At 46.0% G+C, this 20,436-nt stretch overlaps 1 protein-coding gene across 1 annotated transcript in view; it reads left to right on the top strand.

Moving 5' to 3' along the window:
- lasp1 (LIM and SH3 protein 1) overlaps positions 1–20,436 on the top strand; it is a 186,872-nt gene that overhangs the window by 39,345 nt on the left and 127,091 nt on the right. The window contains exon 2 of the mRNA XM_072487444.1: positions 13,038–13,132. Within this exon, the coding sequence (XP_072343545.1) occupies positions 13,038–13,132 (95 nt within the window). The remainder of the gene's footprint in view (positions 1–13,037; positions 13,133–20,436) is intronic.

Here is a 20,436-nt window from a genome sequence, read left to right as displayed (position 1 = left end):
GTCGGGGAACTGTTGTACTCTCCTTCCCACACCAGGAAACATTGAAAAAGTGCTGTTGGGGGCCCTGAAAAGAGCCCAAAAGTCCGTTTTTAGCAGGAGCTGCCGAATGTGCGACTTAGCGCCGCATAGCCGCAACCGGAAGTCCCACTTTAGGTCTTGAGCACAAAATTTAAGGCTGACGCAGCGAAAGTAGTAGTGAGGAAGTACTGCACTGCCCAGCCTTCTCCCTCAGGTGGATCGAATGTCAAAGAAAAGCAAGGGAGTGACCCCAGTGAGCTGAATCTTTATTCCACAATCAACCTCACAAAGGAGAAGCTACCTGATCCTGATGACATTGCTGTTGTGTCAAAATTGACTTTGTGTTTCTAACATAACAACAGTGACTACACTCGTGCTTTAGAGGCTGTAAAGCGATTTGAGATGCCCTGTGGGTGTAAAAGACATACAAGTCATTCCTGGAAAAGGCTTCTGCATTACCAGACTTGGGGAAATGGGGTTAGAACTTAAAATTGAAGGATGTGTAAACATACAGTACAGAATGTGGGCAAAGTGATGTTTTCTTTGTTCTATTGGAACATTAAATAGAAGAGGCTCCTTGAATGGTGCAACTGGTGCTGGAATATCAGAAAAGGTCCCTGGTTGAGTCCAGGTCCGAATTAACAAACGTCAATTCGATGTTTGTAAGTCACATGACATTTAACCTTTGGCGAAGACAGATTAACCATGATTATGTTCTTTGATCTGCCAATTATCTCTTTAAAAAAAAAAAAAAATACATTTAGAGTACCCAATTCATTTTTTCCAATTAAAGGGCAATTTTGTGTGGCCAATCCACCAACCTGCACATCTTTGGGTTTAGATTTTCATAGAATTTACAGTGCAGAAGGAGGCCATTCAGCCCATCGAGTCTGCACCGGCTCTTGGAAAGAGCACCCTACCCAAGGTCAACACTGCCACCCTATCCCCATAACCCAGTAACCCCACCCAACGCTAAGGGCAATTTATCATGGCCAATCCACCTAACCTGCACATCTTTGGACTGTGGGAGGAAACCGGAGCACCCGGAGGAAACCCACGTACTCACTGGGAGGATGTGCAGACTCCGCACAGACAGTGACCCAAGCCGGGAATCGAACCTGGGACCCTGGAGCTGTGAAGCAATTGTGCTATCCACAAGGCTACCGTGCTGCCCTCACCCTGTGGGGGTGAAACCCACGCAAACACAGAGAGAATGTGCAAACCCCACACGGGCAGTGACCCAGAGTCGGGAAGCAATGATCTCTTAACTGGGAAGAGTGCTGGTTGGAACGGCCATTCAGGTAGATCGGGAGCCTCAGTGGGGACATTGAGCCAAGGCCACACTTAGTCCTGTGTTCTGCACTGAGGACCCCTGTTTTCTGCACTGAGGACCCCAGACGTGACCCCTGAACCCCCCCCCCCCCCCCACAAAGCCTACAAGGGGGTTCTCGGTCTAACCCCCCTCCCCCGCGCACCCTACCCACCCACGCAGGGCACCCCCAAGCCCAGTCCCCATCGAAAGAAAAGTACCAGTGTGACACCTTGGCAGTGGGTTAGTTCCGAAGCCTTGGTTAGGTGTCGGGAATGCTGTCTCGCTCTAATATGCAGCTTTGCCAGAAAGTGACCCTGCCCTAATGGGCGGGATTCACATTGTGACATCTCGCGATATTGCGTTAGACCTTGCGAGGCGTGGCGAGTCGGGTAGATCCCAGAAAAGGAATGCTACTGGGAGCCGACTCTTCATATCTGTGGTCGATGGTGGGAAACCGATAGTTTTGACATTGTTTGCGACGCTCGTCGTTTGACCACAGTGTATCGTCTTGGCCAGCAACCGAAAGTGAATACTTTTGGCTTATTACGCTGTTTAATATCCACATATCGAGACTAAACACAAAAAAGCAGCTCCCTTTGCTCAACCTCCCCTGACCACCACACTCGTCTCGGAAAATATCCGGTTTCCATTCAGGCCTAACCACAGCTAAATCAGATGAGGGTTATAACTTGGGATGAGGTTGAATGGACCAAACCCACACCCCAGGTTGAAGGGGGAGCAACAGTGGGGGACTAGATTTGTTCCCGGTCAAGCAATGCCGCAATTTAAAGTTCTTGTTTTCAAATCCCTCCATAGCCTCAACCCGATCCCTGTAACTAGCTTCAGCCTACAAACTGCTCAGCTATCCGAGTGCATTGAATTGTGGCCTCTTGGACATCTCTGGTTTTTATTGCTGCACCGTTCATGACCGTGTCTTCAGCTGTCTAAACTCTGGGGTTCTCTCTCTCCAGTCAGCTCTGCCTCTCTTTTGCTCGTCTTTTTTCTAATAAATTTAGAGTACCCAATTCATTTTTTCCAATTAAGGGGCAATTTAGCGTGGCCAGTCCACCTATCCTGCACACCTTTAGGTTGTAGGGGCGAAACCCACACAGACACGGGGAGAACGTGCAAACTCCACACGGACTGTGACCCAGAGCCGGGATCGAACCTGAGACCTCGGCTCCGTGAGGCAGCAGGGCTAACCCACCGCGCCACCGCGCTGCCCTTACTTCCTCTCTTCTTTTAAGATGCTCCTTTGAACTGAGCTTTTGTTCGTCTGTCCTAATATTACCTCATGTGACTCCGTCTCAGTTGACTTTAATGATGCTGAATGCATCATGGGATGTTTGATTTAGTTAAAGCCATAAGTAGAATGTGTTGTTGACAGAATTTGAGGACTCCTTTTGCCATAAGATTCAAGAAATAAACAACTAGGGGGCGATTCTCCCACATGGAGCCCAAGTGTTTGCGCCGCGTGAACGCCGTCGCGTTTCACGACGGCGCGAACCGGGCCCGGGTCCGACCTATTCTGTCCCCCACAGGGGGTCAGCACGGCGCTGGAGCGGTTCATGCCGCTCCAGCCTCCTTTCTTGGCGCCAAATGGGCACGCGCCAACCCGCGCATGTGCAATTGGGCCGCGCCAACCTGCGCATGTGCAGGGGACATCTTTAGCGCGCGGGCCCCGACTCAACATGGCGTCTGTGTTCAGGGGCCGGCCGCGCAGGGAAGTAGGCCCGGGGGGGGAGAGGCTGGCCCTCCGATCGGTGGGCCCTGATCGCGGGCCAGACCCCATCGGAGGCCCCTCCGGTGAAGGAACCCCCCCCCCCCCTACCGTTCGCGCAGAGTTCCCGCCGGCAGCGACCAGGGGTGAACGGCACCGGCGGGACTCTGTCATATCCGCGTGGCTGCTCGGCCCATTTGGGCCGGAGAATCGGCGGCCCTGCTGATTCCTGTGGCCGCGCCAAACGTGCCGGCGCAAATGGCGCCGATTCTCCGCACTGGAGAATCGCGCGCCGGCGTTGGGGCGTCGTGGCACGGTTGCAGCAATTCTCCGGCCCGGCGCGGGGCTCGGAGAATCACCTCCCTAATGCCTCTTCCAGAGAGCTGCAGAAGATCGTGAATGAAATGAGCGTTTGGGATTTCCACTTCAATTCCTAGAACGTGAAGTCTCCCGCGGACTGATTCATTTGTCACTTGGGAGTGATGAACACTGCGCTGAATGTAGTGATAAATAAGTATTGACCGCTGAATTTCTTTAGGACTTGTGCTTGTTTTGTGTTGTTGAGAACATTATACTTCGTGCAATATTGTCTTTCACTTCATGGTTTACTTTCCCCGAGAGTCTTTGTCCCTCATTATCGCTCAATAATATGGCTCAATACTAGTGGAATCCAAAGGGCTTGGCTCTTGGTACTGTTATAACGATTTATACCCCATTGCGTTTCTGAAAGCTGTGTTTGGGAAACCTACAAAATTAATCTTGCATAGAATAATGTGCAGAATGTATAGCACAGACAACAACAGGCCATTTGGCCCCACTGGACCATGCTGGGGATTTTTTTTTTTTTTGAGTACCCAATTCATTTTTTCCAATTAAGGGGGAATTTAGCATGGCCAATCCACCTACCCTGCACATCTTTGGGTTGTGGGGGTGAAACCCACGCAAACACAGGGAGAATGTGCAAACTCCACACGGACAGTGACCCAGAGCCAGGATCGAACCCGGGATCTCGACGCCGTGAGGCCGCAGGGCTCACCCACTGCACCAACGTGCTGCCCTATGCTGGTGATTTATTATCTGCACAAGCATCCTGCCATCCTATTTCATCACATCTCACCCTATCAATGTAACCCATTCTCTACTCCATCGAGCTTCTGGTTTCCTCATAAATTCATCGATGTAAATATCCCAACCACTCCACCTGGAAGGTGAATGTTGCTTCAATTGCTGAGCATAAACTGGGATAGAATCTTCTGTTGTGTTATATTGTTTTTGGCAGACATGTGACACTGTCTTGTGTTAACAGCACTGTTCACAGGGCTAATGCAATTGGCTCTGTTAGTTGCTTTTTGAAGCCTATTGTTGTAGCCAACTGGGACACTCTGCTTTGCTGCCAACGGTATTCATTTTATTCAGCATGTGATGAACTTGGCTGGTGTCCCCAAGGAAAAGAAAAGAGTAAAATTACCATTTTAATAAGTTGACTTGGCCTTTGTATATATTAACACTATATTATAATTCAAGATCTGTATTTAAACACTTACTTTCTTCCTCAAGCCACTTTCCTCCAGTCGGCTTATTCCTGAAGAATTTTTTGACTCTGATGATATTGCCGCTATTACTAGATGTTAGCCGAAGTAGGCCATTCGGTCCCTTGAACCTGTTCCTCTGCCATTCAATGAGATCATGGCTGATCGTGTTCCACGCTCCCGTCTACCCCTGATGCCCTTTGATTCCCTTGCCCAACAGAAATCTCTCTACCTCCACCTTAAAGATATTCAGTGTGACCCAGCTTCCAGCCTGTTGAGACTTTTGAAGTTAATGCCCAATTGAACTGTTTAAATAAGGGAGGCGAAATTGGTGAATTGTCTGAAGTTGAACTGAGATTCTGCCCAGCTATTCAAGCTTTTCAAGTTAAGTACATGGCAGTAGTTGAAAAACCCAGTGTTCCCCTGCTGTTCCAGCCTCCATTCCTCCCTGAATCAACAGCACAGACAACAGATTCTTGTCAAACCCACGCAGACACGGGGAGAACGTGCAGACTCCGCACATACAGTGACCCAAGCCGGGAATCGAACCTGGGACCCTGGCGCTGTGAAGCAACAGTGCGAATCACTGCTGCCCACCGTATTGCATTGCATATGCCTAATAAGCGTAGCGACGGTTCTTGTGTATACAAATTAATTTTTGTTTGACATTTCCCATTTATTTGTGGCTATCTGGGTTCAGCTGCTTCTGACTGACTTTATGCCATCACAGCCCAGAGTCCATTGTTGTGATAATAACATGCCTTACACCAATTTACATTAGCATCTGCTTTTAAAAAAAACGTTGATCTTTCTTATAACTTTAAAAAGAGAAATACTCGAGAGATAATGGGCCCATTTGTCTTGTTGGGAGATCCATATCTGATTGTGTAGGACAGCACGGTGGCACAGTGGATAGCACTGGGACTACAGCGCTGGGTTTGAATCCCGACCCTGGGTCACTGTCTGTGTGGAGTTTGCACGTTCTCCCCGTGCCTGCGTGGGTTTCACCCCCACAACCCAAACGATGCGCAGGTTAGGTGGATTGGCCATGCCAAATTGCCCCTTAATTGGGGAAAAAAATAATAATTGGGGACTCTAAATTTATAACACAAAACTAAACAAAACAATATCTGATTGTGTGATTTGGGGATGGAATCAGAGAATGGTTATTGCACAGAAGGGGGCTATTCGGTCCATCATGTCTGTACCAGCTCTCTCCAAGTGCAATTCACCTCGTGCTAATTCCTTGCCCATTCACTATTGAAATTATGAATTTGGCTGAATTCTGGTTTGCGCTCTTGGTTCTGAATGGTCTAGTTTGTGTTTTGGCTTTGCATTGATTTGAGCTAGGTCCTCGTTGGTTCCATGCAAATGTGCTCTCTTTATGCTCACCAAAGTAAGGGATCTTGGTACTGCGGAATGAAAAACCTTCCCATTTCGGACACCCAAGTCAAAGTTGAATGCTCTTGAGGTTGAACATGAGCAGTATGCTGTGCCTCAATGACACGTGCCCGACCTCTAAAGAAAATGCCTCCTGCACCAGTCTGATACCTTCCATTCCTCTTGCCAGAAGTCCTGAGGCTGTTCTGGCTCAAGTTGGAAGCAGTTTCTGCGGACCAGAAACTGGATTTGTGTCATATGTGCACCGTTTTAAGTGAGAGATGTACCTGCCATTTTTTTGTGTAATTCAAAAGGTTAATGAGATGGGGCAGTTTGACTGTTATCTTGTAGGAAATGGGCTATGAACTCTGGCAAAGAACTGAGTTTAGTCCTTTGGGTATGGAAATTCTTTACTGCACGTTGGCTGGAGCCTGTCCAGGAAAAAATAGTTTCATTTATAAAACTGACTGTGCTACCACATTTTACTAACACTGCCTGGCGGGGGCGGCATGTGGCGCAGTGGTTAGCACTGTGACTGCGCGCTGAGGACCCGGGTTCGAATCCCGGCCCTGGGTCACTGTCCGTGTGGAGTTTGCACATTCTCCCCGTGTCTGCGTGGGTTTCACCCCCACAATCCAAAGATGTGCAGCTTGGGTGGATTGGCCACGCTAAATTGCCCCTTAATTGGAAAATAAAAAAATAATAATTGGATACTCTAAATATATGCTGCCTGGTGGAAGTTTGGTTATCCTTCCAATATTCAGCTTCCCCCACCTTCCAACTCCTCAGCGACTCTTTCTGCTCCATGCATTATTGTTTACATTGCTCCTGCCTCCCAATTCCTCCGATAATCCAACATTCTTTGCATTTATTTTACGACTGAACCATTTTCTTATTGAATTTCTGCTTCTGACCACTTCCCATTTTCCTCGACTGTCAGATGTGTAGAATTTCAGATCTCTGGGTCTATTTGCTTATTTTGGGAGCTAGGATCCCCTTGTATATTCCACCATCGGCCAGTCTGGAGACTTGGAGATTTGTGGTGTGTGTGTGTGTGTGTGTGAGGTGGTTAGAGAGCTGCTTGTGTTTTCAGTGTGAGATGCTGGTAGCTGAGCTGATTAACACTGCTCTGCACAATCACTTGATGAGGAAGGCTGCTGGGTGAGGGTCAAAGGTCAACTTATCTAATTTCTGACCGTCCGGATGATACCAAGAGTACAAGGGAATACATGATCTGAAATAGAAACACAAAGTTCTGGAAAAGCTCAGCAGGTCTGGCAGCATCTGTGGAAAGAGGAACAGAGTTAACGTTTAAATTTTCCGCAACGTCAACTAATTCTGCACCTGCTTCAGATCATTGCCATAAATCTCATTCATGTATTTTTTTTTTTTACCCTGGACTTGACTATTGCAATTCATTCCAGCCTACCGTCTTCCACTCCATAAACCTCAGTTCATCCAAAACTTTGTTGTTTATACCCTAACTTGTACCATCTTTAATTAATCCATCGCCTTGTGTTCACTGGCTTATATTGGCTTTGAGTCCAGCAATGGCTTGGTTTTAAAAATAGCCCTGTGCTCTCTGTGTTCCTCCTAGTACATCCCAGATGTCCCACACCAGGCACCTACCTAGAGGAAACCAACACCCCCCACCCCCCCACACAGACAAGTCCTGTGGCAGTCAGTGAGAGGTGACAGGACCAGGACCGTGTGATCTGGCAGTCCCTAGGTTCGGACCGGCTCCTACGCGGTGGAGTTTAATTCAGTCGTCTCACTCTTGGAATGGGAACAGGAGAGCATTTCGGCAGCTTTCTTCACGACCGAGCAGCTCTCTTTAGGGGTCACTCTGCTCACCCCACATGGGGAAAGGGCGAGAAAAGGTGCTCCAAAAATAGTCTGTTACGGTCCCAACCTGGCTGGAAAACCTCATCCAGCAGCTCATCTACCTGGGGTCTGAAAATCAAAAGTCAATTTTGGAACCTGGAATGTACGAACCCTCATGCTCAATCAGCAAAACAATCGACTGGAAGGGAGAACTGCCCTTGTTACCCGTGAACTCGGGCGCTTCAACACTAATGTCGCTGCCTGCAAGCGACCTGAAGAGCAGGTGAAGGGCAGCTGAGGGAAGATGGTGGTGGTTAAACGGTCTTCTGGTGAGGAAAACCCTAGGATCAGTCCAGCAATCATGGAATTGGAGTCGCCATCAAGAATGAACTCTTCAACCAACTCCGAGCTCTCTGCCAACATCAATGAGCGTCTCATAACTCTCCGTCTACCACTTGCCGAGAACCAGCAGGCAACAGCCGGGAGTGCCTAAGCCCCAACTCTTGATGCCAATGTTGAGTCCAAAGAAGGCTTCTACTCCAGCCTGGAAACCATACTTTCCCACGTTCCTAAAGAAGATAAGATCATCCTCCTTGGGGATTTCAACATCAGAGTTGCAAAGGACTCCCAACTCTGGGAAGGAACTATTGGAAAGGAAGGAGTTAGGAATTGCAACTCCAAAGATTCTCTCCTGCTCACCAAATGCACGGAATACCAGCTTGTCATCACTAACGCACTGTTCTACCAAACAGACAAGTTCAAGACTTCTTGGAGACATCCAGGATGAAAGCACTGACACATGTTCGACTTTGTCATCATCCAATCCTGCGACCAAAAGGATGCCCTCATCACCAAAGCGATGACCGCTGGACAGACCACTGGCTCATCTGCTCCTCTATGTCCATCAAACTTCACCAGAGGCAGCGGAAGATGAAGAAACAGCACTTAAAAAAGATCAATGTTGAGTAGTTTCAAGAGCCAAATATGTGAGTGAACGTCCAACAATGTCTTCACCAAAATCTTGCTGTCTATTCTAATGGAGTGGAAGAAAATGGAAAGAACTGAAGACCGCCATCAACTAGAGTTGTGAAGAAACCATCTGCTACAAGACCAGGAAAAACCAAGCCTGCTTCAACAAAAATGACCCCAGCATTCAAGACCTCATCCACAAGGAGAGGAACGCTCACTGTGCCTAACCAAATGATATAACCAGCAGATTCATCAATCAGCCAAGGTGGAGGTACAAAGAAGAACTAGAGAAATCAAGAACCAATGGTGGACTGAGACAGCTAAGGAGTTGCAACTCCTCGCTGACGAGCACAGCACCTGGGGCTTCTTCAGTGCCACCAAGGCAATATATGGGCCCAATATCCTAGTCCTCAAACTGGTGTGGGATAAGGATGGAACCTGCTTGAGAGACAGAGAACACTTCACAGAACTCTTAAATTGTGATACAATTATAGATGAGGACATGTTTAAGGAAATTCCCCAATGCCCCATCAATGCTGATCTTGGACTTCCACCAAGTGTGGTCGAAGCTGCCGTTAAACACATGAAGAATGTAAAAGCCACAGGAGTGGACAGGATCCCAGCGGGGATTTTCAAACTTGGAGGGGAAGAGATATCCCGTCATCTCCATCAGCTGTTCTTGAAAATCTGGGAAAATCAGAGAAGAAATTCCTGCCAACCTCGGTTGCCATCATCGCCACCATCTTCAAGAAAGGACTGCGGGAACTACCGAAGAATCTCCCTACTCTCCATCACTGGGAAGATCATCGCCCAAATCCTCGCTAGCCGCCTTCTCACAATCATAGAATCTCTACAGTGCAGAAGGAGGCCATTTGGCCCATCGAGTCTGAACTGGCCCTTGGAAAGAGCACCCTACCCAACCTTTTTGGACACTAAGGGCAATTTAGCATGGCCAATCCATCTAACCTGCACATCTTTGGACTGTGGGAGGAAACACCCGGAGGAAACCCACGCAGACACGGGGAGAACATGCGGACTCCGCACAGACTGACCCAAGCCAGGAATCGAACCTGGGACCCTGGAGCTGTGAAGCAACAGTGCTAACCACTGTGCTACTGTGCCACCCTCTATTGTCTGGGGAGTATTTTGTAAATCATTGTAATAAAATCCTCCATCACCCTTTATTGTTCACAAAATAAATCATCTCATTAACATTATGGTGACATGAGGTCCAAGAAATACTAACCTGTCTACCTTTCAGAAACTTGCTGAAGGGCGAGAAGATATACATGCAAGTTCACAGCATCCTGTTCATATAAGCAGGAATGTCACTGTTTGTAGCTGCCCTTAGTCATGCTACCCTATCACTAGACATTGGGCCAAAACGGCAAAGTCCTGACCATACGCGACAGAGGATCCCTTATAAGAGACGGTGGTGCTGGGTCTGAGAAACACGAGCTGAAAGCTGTAACTGGTGTGTTGTCTATCAAACAGGATGCCTGCTCCTGGGTTGTTGAATACCTTTTACATGCAGTTAATTTACAAACGAGCATAAAGTGATTTTGCGCACTTTTATCAACCAATTTAAAGGTAAATCCGGATTTGTGTGCTTTTTCTTGGATGCAAAGGTGTTGGGATCCTTCATTCCAGTGTGAAATGCTCATTCTGCATCCTACTATAACCCTTCTCCCTTTTGTATAAAGGAATGTATGTGAATAAGGTTAACACTACTGCTACATTTTTAAAAATGCTCACGTGAAATACTTTGGAAGGTTCTATATTCAAGGTTGCTACATAAATGCAAAGTGTTTCTGCACAATGTATTGATGGGGGTTGGATATTTTTGGATAGGCAGAGCATAGTTTGTTCGTGTCTGTAAATTCTGTACTATGACTCTGGTTTCGAAGTTGCCTCTGGACAGGCAGCAGTGTCAAATGTAGATGTTTTGTGGCATGAGTTGGTTTCTGAGCGAGCATTTGCTCCCCACTGCAGCAGTGTTTTGTCTGTCTGGTTTTTCTGCACCTTCTCCAGCTGTAGGCAAGGGGCCCCGGCTGGAAATGGAGGTTGCAGTACCATATTTATACAAACCACTGTCGGTTTTGCTGAGGCTGTGGGAACTGGCCTGTGCTGCACAGCCATGCAGCGAGTGGTTTATACTTCGCATGAGATGTTAAAGGAAACAGTCAGTGCAACAGATCTGGAGAGAGGCTAGGCTTCAATCCATGCACCCAGTCCTTCATCAGAATCACAGGGTGATGCGGCACAGACTGAAGCTTATTGATCCAGTGACCTTGTTGAAACAGTTAGCGAATTAATTCCATTTCCCTGCACTTTCCCCACAGCCCTGCAATGTTTCCTCTTCAAATAGATGTCTCATTTTGCTTTAAAAGTTATTATTGGTCACTCAAAATTATTGTCAACATCGCCATAGACATAAAGCTGCACTGCCCCATGAATGCTACACCAGAGAGGACCTTTCAACCATTTGTATATATTTTAAAAGAAAATCATTTTAACAAAAAAGAAAGTTATTATTGAATCTGTTTCAATCTCACTTCTGGCAGTGCGTTCCAAATCATCATATCTTGCTTTTTGAAAAAACATGTCTGCTCTTGACAGTGTTTTTTATTATATGTCCTCGGATTATCAACCTCCTACTATTGGAACCAATTTCTCCTCAATTACTCTATAAAAGCTCTTCATGATGTTGAACACTGCTATTAAATTTCTTATCCTGATATGCTCTTACGTTTAAGGAGAACAACACCAAATTTAAAAAATAAACAAGCCCCTTTAATTAGGCTAAGAAAGACCAACGGGGGCAGGAGTAAAATGAAGGTAGAAGTCAAGACTCCCAATTTCTTTGGCCCCTTGTTCCCTGCCCTTCATTTTGTTCGGAACACCTGCCAGACGCGATCAGACCTGCCTGGTTTTGCTAGTATTTGCAATTCTGTTTGAAGCATCTCAGTAATTTATGGAATATGTGCAGACTTGAATTCCCTGGACTATGGTTAATTAGCTAGTGTGAGGTAGGGGTGCTATGATAGGCTACTGGATCAGGAAGCTCTAATAGAAGTAGCATGGTGAGCAAGGACCGGGCAGTAATGGTTCTTAAGGTTGCCATTCCTCTGGGATTGTCCTGGAGTCTTTTGGAATTAATGATTAATCTCATTATCACTAGTCCAAGTAATCTGGGAGATTAATTTTAGGAACATGCATAAATAATGCCAAAAATTGCTTGGAATGTTTTCAATTATTCATGAAAATATTGAGATAGGTGTGGGGGTTAAAGTCTGTGTGGTTGACCGTTGACTGTCCTGAATCAATTTCCAATTGGCTGTGGAATTTGGGGCTTTGCGACGGTGGCTGAGTCAGACATTCAATGTCTGGAATGGGCGAGGAAGAGTTGGAAATGGGAGATCATATGATAATTTCAGGAGTAGATCTACCAGAGATCGCCATCCCAGATGGTGTCTGCCCTGCAGTCGTGGTCATTCACCATTGGGGCTCTGATGAGGGATTGTCAATTGGAAGTTGGTTACTGGAATCAGAAACTGCAAGAGCCTTTTGGAATGGTTGGGAGGTGAGCAAAACGTGATCAGCGAGAAGATTGTACAGCTTTTAGAAGGGTTTGTACCAACGGAGGCTTGTGGTTAGAAGACATCTTGGGAGCGATGAGATGGCTATGCAGCTATGGATGAGGATGATTTTACACAACACACACAAGTCACAAACGGGCATTTAAACCCAACCAGCCCATGTTGACATTTACTTCCCCTACAAACAAACGGACCTAACCCCATCAATCCACCCTGTTCCAATATTCCTTCAGCCCCTTTTTCCTCTACTTATTCAATTTAACCTTGAATGATAATGTGCCTTCACCTTCGCCCACTAACGTTTTGAAGTGAATTCTACAGCCTCACAACTCTGAATGATTTTTTCTTGTTGCTTTCTTGTAGATCTCTTTGTATTTAACTTTATATCTGTGCACCCTCTCCATTCCAGACCCCTCAACCGCTGGAAACGGTCCCATCTCTTCCCCCATCACATCCTTTCATTATTTTAAAGGCTTCTATCATTATTTCCTCAACAATTTGTATTGATGGCAAAGCAGCAAAAAATGATTATGCCGCCTGATTTATTTGATCAATGCCAAATTATTTATATTTCCCTGACATTGGGGGATGGATATGAGTGCCAAACATTATTGCTGTTTTTTTTTGCAAAAATAATTAACTTGATGTTCCTATTTTAATGCTCCTATTTTCTGTTCTTGTTGCAGTTCTGGCATAAAGCATGTTTCTCGTGTGAAGTCTGCAAAATGACTTTAAACATGAAGAATTACAAAGGTTATGATAAAAAACCTTACTGCAATGCGTAAGTATTTTATATTTTTACATTCCTAATGTTAACGCTTGATTAGCCAGTGAGTTACTTGATAGCGATTGATGATGGTGATCTAGCATCCATTACTGAAATCAATACTTTTGGTTTTAGGGAAAATGATACAAACGTTTGCGAGTGGCAGGGTCTTTGGAAACTGTTACACCTTTGGCATGGTACTGTCAGTTTAGCTCGGTTGGTAGCACTTGCTTCGGTGTCAGGAGGTTGTGGATGGGTGAGAGTATCAGCTGTGTCTCAGTGGGTAGCACTCCTACCCCTGAGTCAAAAGGTTGTGAGTTCAGGTCGCGTTTTAGAGATTGAGTGCAAAATCCAGGCTAACCCCCCCAGTGTAGCCGTGGTAGCAGTCCAACCTCTGGGCCAGAAGCTCTGGGTACCAGTCCAACTTTAGGACTTGATGGGCCATGGCAGCTGTGTTCATGACGTAGCCAAAGCTGTTCACTATCAGCCTGTAAGTCCTTCCAATACGCCTGATAGCGGGCGGTGAGGACAGGAGAGTTTCATGGTCAGCCATGCTGCAGAAGGCAATGGCAAACGACTGCAACACTTTACCAGACATAATCATGGACCAGTCCAATGGAAGTCCGTGGTCACCAATGCCTTCTTGGGACATGGCACCTAGAGGAGGAGGAGGGAAGCCTTCAGTGCATTACTGAGGGAAAACTGCATTGTCAGAGGTGTCATCTTTTGATTGAGAATAGGAATGTGGAAGATTTACAGCACAGCGGAGACCGTTCGGCCCATTGCGTTTGTGCCTGCCGTTAGCAGCATGCAGTCTAATTCCACTTTCGAGCTCTTGGTCAGTGTTCCAGTCGGTTAGGGCACTCGGGTACAAATCCAAGCATTTTTAAACACCGTGAGGATTTCTGTCTCTACCACCCTTTTCCAACCGTGCGTTCCAGACTCCCCTGGATGGAACACAAATTCCATAACTTCCTTTAATTCTTCTACCAATTACTTTAAATCTATGCCTCCTTGTTATTGACCTCTCTGCTCACAGAAATAGATCCTTTCTATCTGACTAGGCCTCTTTTTAACTTTAATACACCTCAAATAAATCTCTCCTGGGCATTCTCTGTTACAAGGGAAGTAACCGCAGTCTATTCAATCTTTGGCTAATATTCTCCATTCTCTTTTTTTCCCGAAAATTTAGAGTGACCAATTCATTTTTTCCAATTAAGGGGCAATTTAGCGTGGCCAATCCACCTGCCCTGCACATCTTTGGGTTGTGGGGGCGAAACCCACTCAAACACGGGGAGAATGTGCAAACTCCACACGGACAGTGACCCAGGGCCGGGATCGAACCTGGGACCCCGGTGCCGCGAGGCAGCTGTGCTAACCACTGTGCCACCGTGCTGCCCAATATTCTCCATTCTCAACATCTTTGTAAATCTTTTCGGCACCCTCTCTTGTGCCTGTCTTTTTTTTTCCCACAGCGGTAACCTTGCTGGACAGGAACGGTTTCTTTACATGTAAAATCACACACTGGACTAAGTTGATGTAAAATCAACTCTTGTCCAAGACAAATCCTCCTGCTGATTGATTGATTTCTTGTGGTGTGGGCGGGGGGGGTTAATTTCTTGTGGGGAGGGGAGGGTTGGTGGGGTGGCAGTTCAGGGAGGAATAAGAGCGTTCCCTCTGATTCAATGCTGGGCCAAATGCAAATACAGCCCTGTAAGAAAATGCCTGCTATTTGTTTGCCTTTTTGCATACGCTGACCCAATAAACCATTGACATGGCGCTTGTCCAGCGCTAAATTTGTTGAGAGCTCCAAGTTGTTTATCCGCCTTTCTAAGAGAAAAGCTTGTGCTTGTCCTGTTTGGTTTCTAAGTCTTTTACTCAGTGCTTCTTGTGTGTGTGTCTTTGTGAAGGGATTTCTCTTTCTCTTGGTAATTTTCTTTCCTCTTCCGGTTTAGTGTTTCACAGCGACAAAGATGTATTCTACTTACATCTGGTGTTTTTCAACCTGCCTGTTCAATATTTCATTCTGCACATTTTTTTTTTAGTGCTGCGAATTCTGATGATCTGTAATCCTCTAGTTGGTTGGGCGGAGGAAGCAGATTCTGTAGTAACTTTCCAGTGAGAATTCGATAAATAATGAAGATGAAATGACTCACAGGGCCAGAGTGGTAGGAGAGGGGGGTTAATTGGATAGCTCTACTAAAGATTGCGTGATGGGGCCGAATGGTTGCTGATGTTAATAGGTCTGTAATTCCACAAGTTAAACACCGGTGCCTTTGTTGCTAGAAACTCTTGCCGTTTGAACTGTGACTAGGATACATTCTTGGGGGTTTCATCTCATGATTTCTCTTCCAACCGCCCCACCTAGTCAAAGAGCCCTTTTGAACCCTTCCCCAATATTTTTATAACCAAATTTTTCTTCTGGGCACATAAGTTCATAAGGGATAGGAGCAGGATTAGGCCATTCGGCCCATCAAGTCTGCTCTGCCATTCTTTCATGGTTGACATGTTCCTCATCTGCTACCTACAATGTTACAGACCAAGAGCTGGATTGTGAAATCAGCCAGAGCATCTCCTCCCTAAAACACATGACCTAGGAGCAGTAGTGGGAGTGTCCAGGTAGCTCTAGTAGTGTCTGGAGAGTAAACGTTTAATTCCTGTGGCCTCTCGGATAATGCTGAAGGGTTGAGCTGAAGGGTTGATGATTCTATCTGTGACGTAACTTGGAGGCTGGTCCTGTCATTAATGATTTCATTGTTCAAATAATGTAGTATCTAGAATCTGATATAGTAGTGAATGAGGCCATTCAGCCCATCATTGCCTGTGCCAGAGTCATCACCACCCTGCTCTTTCCCCATAACCTCTTTCCTGTCAAGTGTATAAACTAATTTGCTTTGAAAAGTCACTATTGAATTTTCTTCTGCCCCCCTTTTCCAGTTCTACATTCTGGACAATAACTTGCTGCATAAACAAAATTTTCCTGAACCTACTTCTGGCTCTCTTGCATCTGTGTCCTGTAGTTAGCAACCAGTGGGAACTACCTCCCCTTATTTACTCTTTTCAAAGCCCTCGTGACATTGTCACTTCAATATATTTCTTTAAGAGAGGTAAACTGGAACTTAAGAATATTTTTCTCGATTTCTGTCCTTGGTTGAGATATTAAACTGAAGTCTGGTTCGCTGGCTGTTAAAGCTGTAATTGGAATAGAGTAGCGTTGGTATACTGGAAGGATACGGCTGGTGGATTGCCTTCGTTTCACCTTCCTTGTGATTTATTTATTCCAAATGTCCCAACCCCCCCAACCGCAACACATCTGATAATATTCAATTTGTATTCCCATGCCTCCTGCGTCTGGTGCTCAACCTTGAAAGAATGCCGGTGACATGGGAGGCCAAGGCAAGGGAGGCCTGCTTAAACGGAGTTAATGGACATGTTTCCAGGGAACTCCTTTCAAAATAAAACAGCAGAACAAATTCTACCTCCAGCAAATAGGGTCTCTCTGGCCTTCCAGAGGACATCACCTGGGTAAATGACATGTACTACTTACTTTATGACGACTAAGACCCTTTTTTTGAAAATTCTCTTTGTGAATTCGATGCGACGGCTATGCATCTAGGGTTGCTGATCCTCCAAGATCAACTTTCAGTCTCCAGGAATTAAACTTTAATCTCTCCGATTACTGTTGCAAACAGTTCCAGAGAAATTACATTAGGACATTAAAGGTGTGTAATTTTTACTTCCTTTGTGCACATTCATTTAGTGGTTGTAAAATTATCTAGGGGGGAGGGGGGGTGGGGTGGTAAGGAAAGGGCTGTTTGACAGGGTGGGGTGGTAGGGTCATAGAAAATAGGAGCAGGAGGAGGCCATTCATCATCATGACTCATCATCTAACCCGGTAACTTGTTAGACCATAGAATTTACAGTGCAGAAGGAGGCCATTCGGCCCATCGAGTCTGCACCGGCTCTTTGAAAGAGCATCCTACCCAAGCCCACACCTCCACCCTATCCCCATAACCCAGTAACCCGACCCAACACTAAGGGCAATTTTGGACACTAAGGGCAATTTAGCATGGCCAATCCACCTAACCTGCACATCTTTGGACTGTGGGAGGAAACCGGAGCACCCGGAGGAAACCCACGCACACACGGGGAGAACGTGCAGACTCCGCACAGACAGTGAACCAAGCCAGGAATCGAACCTGGGACCCTGGAGCTGTGAAGCAATTGTGCTATCCACAATGCTACCGTGCTGCCCCATTTCTCATTTCTCCCCGTATCCTTTGATCCTTTTGCCCCAAAAGCTATATCTAACTGCTTCTTGAAAACACACAACGTTTTGGCCTCAACTGTTCCTGTGGTAGTGAACTGCACAGCCTTACCATTCTCTGGGTGAAGAAATTTCTCCTCTTCTCGGTCCTAAATTGTTTGCCCCGTATCCTCAGACTGTGACCCCAGGTCCTGGACGCCCCCCACCATCGGGAACATCCTTCCAGCATCTACCCTGTCTAATCCTGTTCGAATTTTATAAGCTTCAGTGAGAACACCCTCATTCTTCTGAACTCCAGCGAATATAATCCTAACCTCCTCCATCTCCCCTCATACCTTAGTCCTGTCATCCCAGGAATCAGTTTGGTAAACCTTCTCTGCAGTCTCTCTATAACAAATACACCCTTTCTCAGATAAGGAGAGTGAAACTATACACAATGTCCCAGATGTGGCCTCCCCAAAGTTCTGTGTAACTTCAGCAAGATAACTCTGCACCTGTACTATAATACTCGCACTATGAAGGCCAACATACCATTTGCCTTCGTTACTACCTGCTGCACCTGCCTGCTTATCTTCAGCAAGGACACCCAGGTCTCGCTGTACATTCCCCTCTCATTATTTCCAGCTACTCAGATAATAATCTGCCTTTCTGTTCTTGCTCTCTGTTTTTGCTCCCTTGCATTTATCCACGTTATAATACGCATTTACCCACTCACTCAGCTTGTCCAAATCACACTGAAGCATCTCTGCATTCTCCCCACCCTCCCACCCAGCTTTGTGTCATTTGCAAGTCTGTGCGAAGTCTGCACGTTCTCCCCGTGTCTGCGTGGGTTTCCTTCGGGTGCTATGGTTTCCTCCCGCAAGTCCCGAAAGACGTGCTTGTTAGGTGAATTGGACATTCTGAATTCTCCCTCAGTGTACCCGAACAGGCGCCGGAATGTGGCGACTAGGGGTAACTTCACTCGAGTGTTAATGTAAACTTACTTGTGACAATAAAGATTATTATATTTAAAAAAAATTAAAACTTGGGGTATGATGTCATTGCTGTCATTGAGACACGGTTGTGAGAGGGGCAGATTGGCAGCTCAGTATTCCAGGATATAGGAAATTCAGGCAAGACAGGGAGGTGACAGAGGAGAGGGTGTCGCAATTTTGATCAGGGAATCAATTGCAACAGTAAGGAGGGATGACGCCTTGGAAGGCTCTTCAACTGAAGCCATGTGGGTAGAATGTAAAAACCAAAAAGGAGCAATCACACTGCTGGGAGTGTTCTATAGGCCCCTAACCTATAGTCTGAGAGAAATAGAAGAGCAGATATGTAGGCAAATTTCAGAGAAGTGCAAAAGTAATAGGGTAGTGATAGTGGGGGATTTCAACTTCAAAACATTAACTGAGTTAGTCATAGTGTGAAAGGTTTGGAGGAAGCAAAATACTTAAAATGCATCCAGGAGAACTTTTTAAGGTGGTAAGTAAAAGGACCTATAAGCGAGGGGGCGGTCCTGGACTTAATTTTAGGTAACAAAATTGGGCAAGTGATTGAAGTATCTGTGGGGCAGACAGCAATCATAACTCCGTGCGATTCAAGATTATTATGGAAAAGGACAAGAATGGTCCAAATGTGGTTTGGCCAGAGTGGACTGTGAGCAGACGCCTCTAGGTAAATCTGGGACACAACAGTGGGACGCATTCAAAAAGGACATAGGGAGAGTACAGGACAACATGTTCCATCAATCCAACAAATCTAGTGAATCCTGGATATTAAGGGATGTACAGCGTTGGATAAAGAGAAAAAGGGAGGCTTATGGCAGATATTGAGGGCTCAAAACAGAACCAGAGGCGCATAAAATGTGTTAAGATGGAACGTAGAAAGGAAATGGGGAGAGCAAAAAGGGGCCATGAAAGGATACTGGTAGGTAAAGTAAAAGAAAATCCCTGGTTGTTTTACAAATACATTCAGGGCAAAATAATAACTAGGGAAAGCTTGGGGCCCACTAAGGGCCACATTGGTAATTTGTGTGCGGAGCTGGAGGATGTAGGTCGGGTTCTAAATGAATACTTTCTGTCGATGTTCACTATTGAAAGGGCCAGTGTGGGTATAAAAATAGGGAGAAAGACTGTGATAAAATTAAAGAGATTAACATAGACTGAGAGGAGGTTCTGAGTGGCCTGACAGGCTCAAAAGTAGATAAACCTCCAGAGCCAAATGAAACGTTGAGTGAGGCAAGGGTGTAAATAACAGGGGGGGCTGGCAATAGTTTTCAATTCCTCTCTGACCACAGGAGAGCTGCCAGTGGATTGGAGGATAGCCAATGTGGTACCATTATTCAAGAAGGGAGCAAGGGATAAACCAGGAAACTACAGACCAGTCGGTCTAACCTCCATGGTGGGGAAACTATTGGAAGTAATTCTGAGAGAGAGAATTAATCTGCATTTGGAGATGCATGGATTAATCAGGAACAGTCCGCATGGTTTTGTTAAGCAGAGGTCATGTCTGACTAACTTGATTGAATTTTTCGAAGAGGTGACCAGGAGTGTCGATGAGGGAAATGCATTTGACGTAGTCTACTTGGACTTCAACAGTACTTTTGATAAGGTTCCACGTGGGATCCAAGGAAATTTGGCAAATTGGATCCAGAATTGGCTGAGTGGCAGGAAGCAGAGGGCGATGGTCGAGGAATGTTTTTCCGACTGAAAGCCTGTATCCAGTGGGGTCCCTCGGGGATCAGTGTTGGGGCCTTGTTGTTTGTGGTTTATATAAATAATTTAGACATGCACGTTGGAGGGTTGGTCAATAAGTTTGCGGATGATAGGAAAATTAGTGAGGTGGTAAATAGGAGGAAAGCCTTCAATTACAGGAGGGTATAGACGGGCTGGTCACATGAGCTAATCAGTGGCAATTGGAATTCAATTCGGCTAAGGTGTGAGGTGAACCATTTGGGCCGGACAAATAAGGCGAGGGAATACATGATAACCAGCAGGACCCTGGGAAGCACCGAGGATCAGAGGTGTGTGCATGTACACCGGTCCCTTAAGATAGCAGCGCAGGTGGATAA

Source organism: Scyliorhinus torazame, chromosome 21 (genome assembly GCF_047496885.1).
Source record: "Scyliorhinus torazame isolate Kashiwa2021f chromosome 21, sScyTor2.1, whole genome shotgun sequence".
Lineage (NCBI taxonomy): Eukaryota > Metazoa > Chordata > Chondrichthyes > Carcharhiniformes > Scyliorhinidae > Scyliorhinus > Scyliorhinus torazame.
The sequence above is the reverse complement of the archived record's forward strand: the minus strand, read 5'-3'. Positions and strand labels throughout refer to the sequence as shown.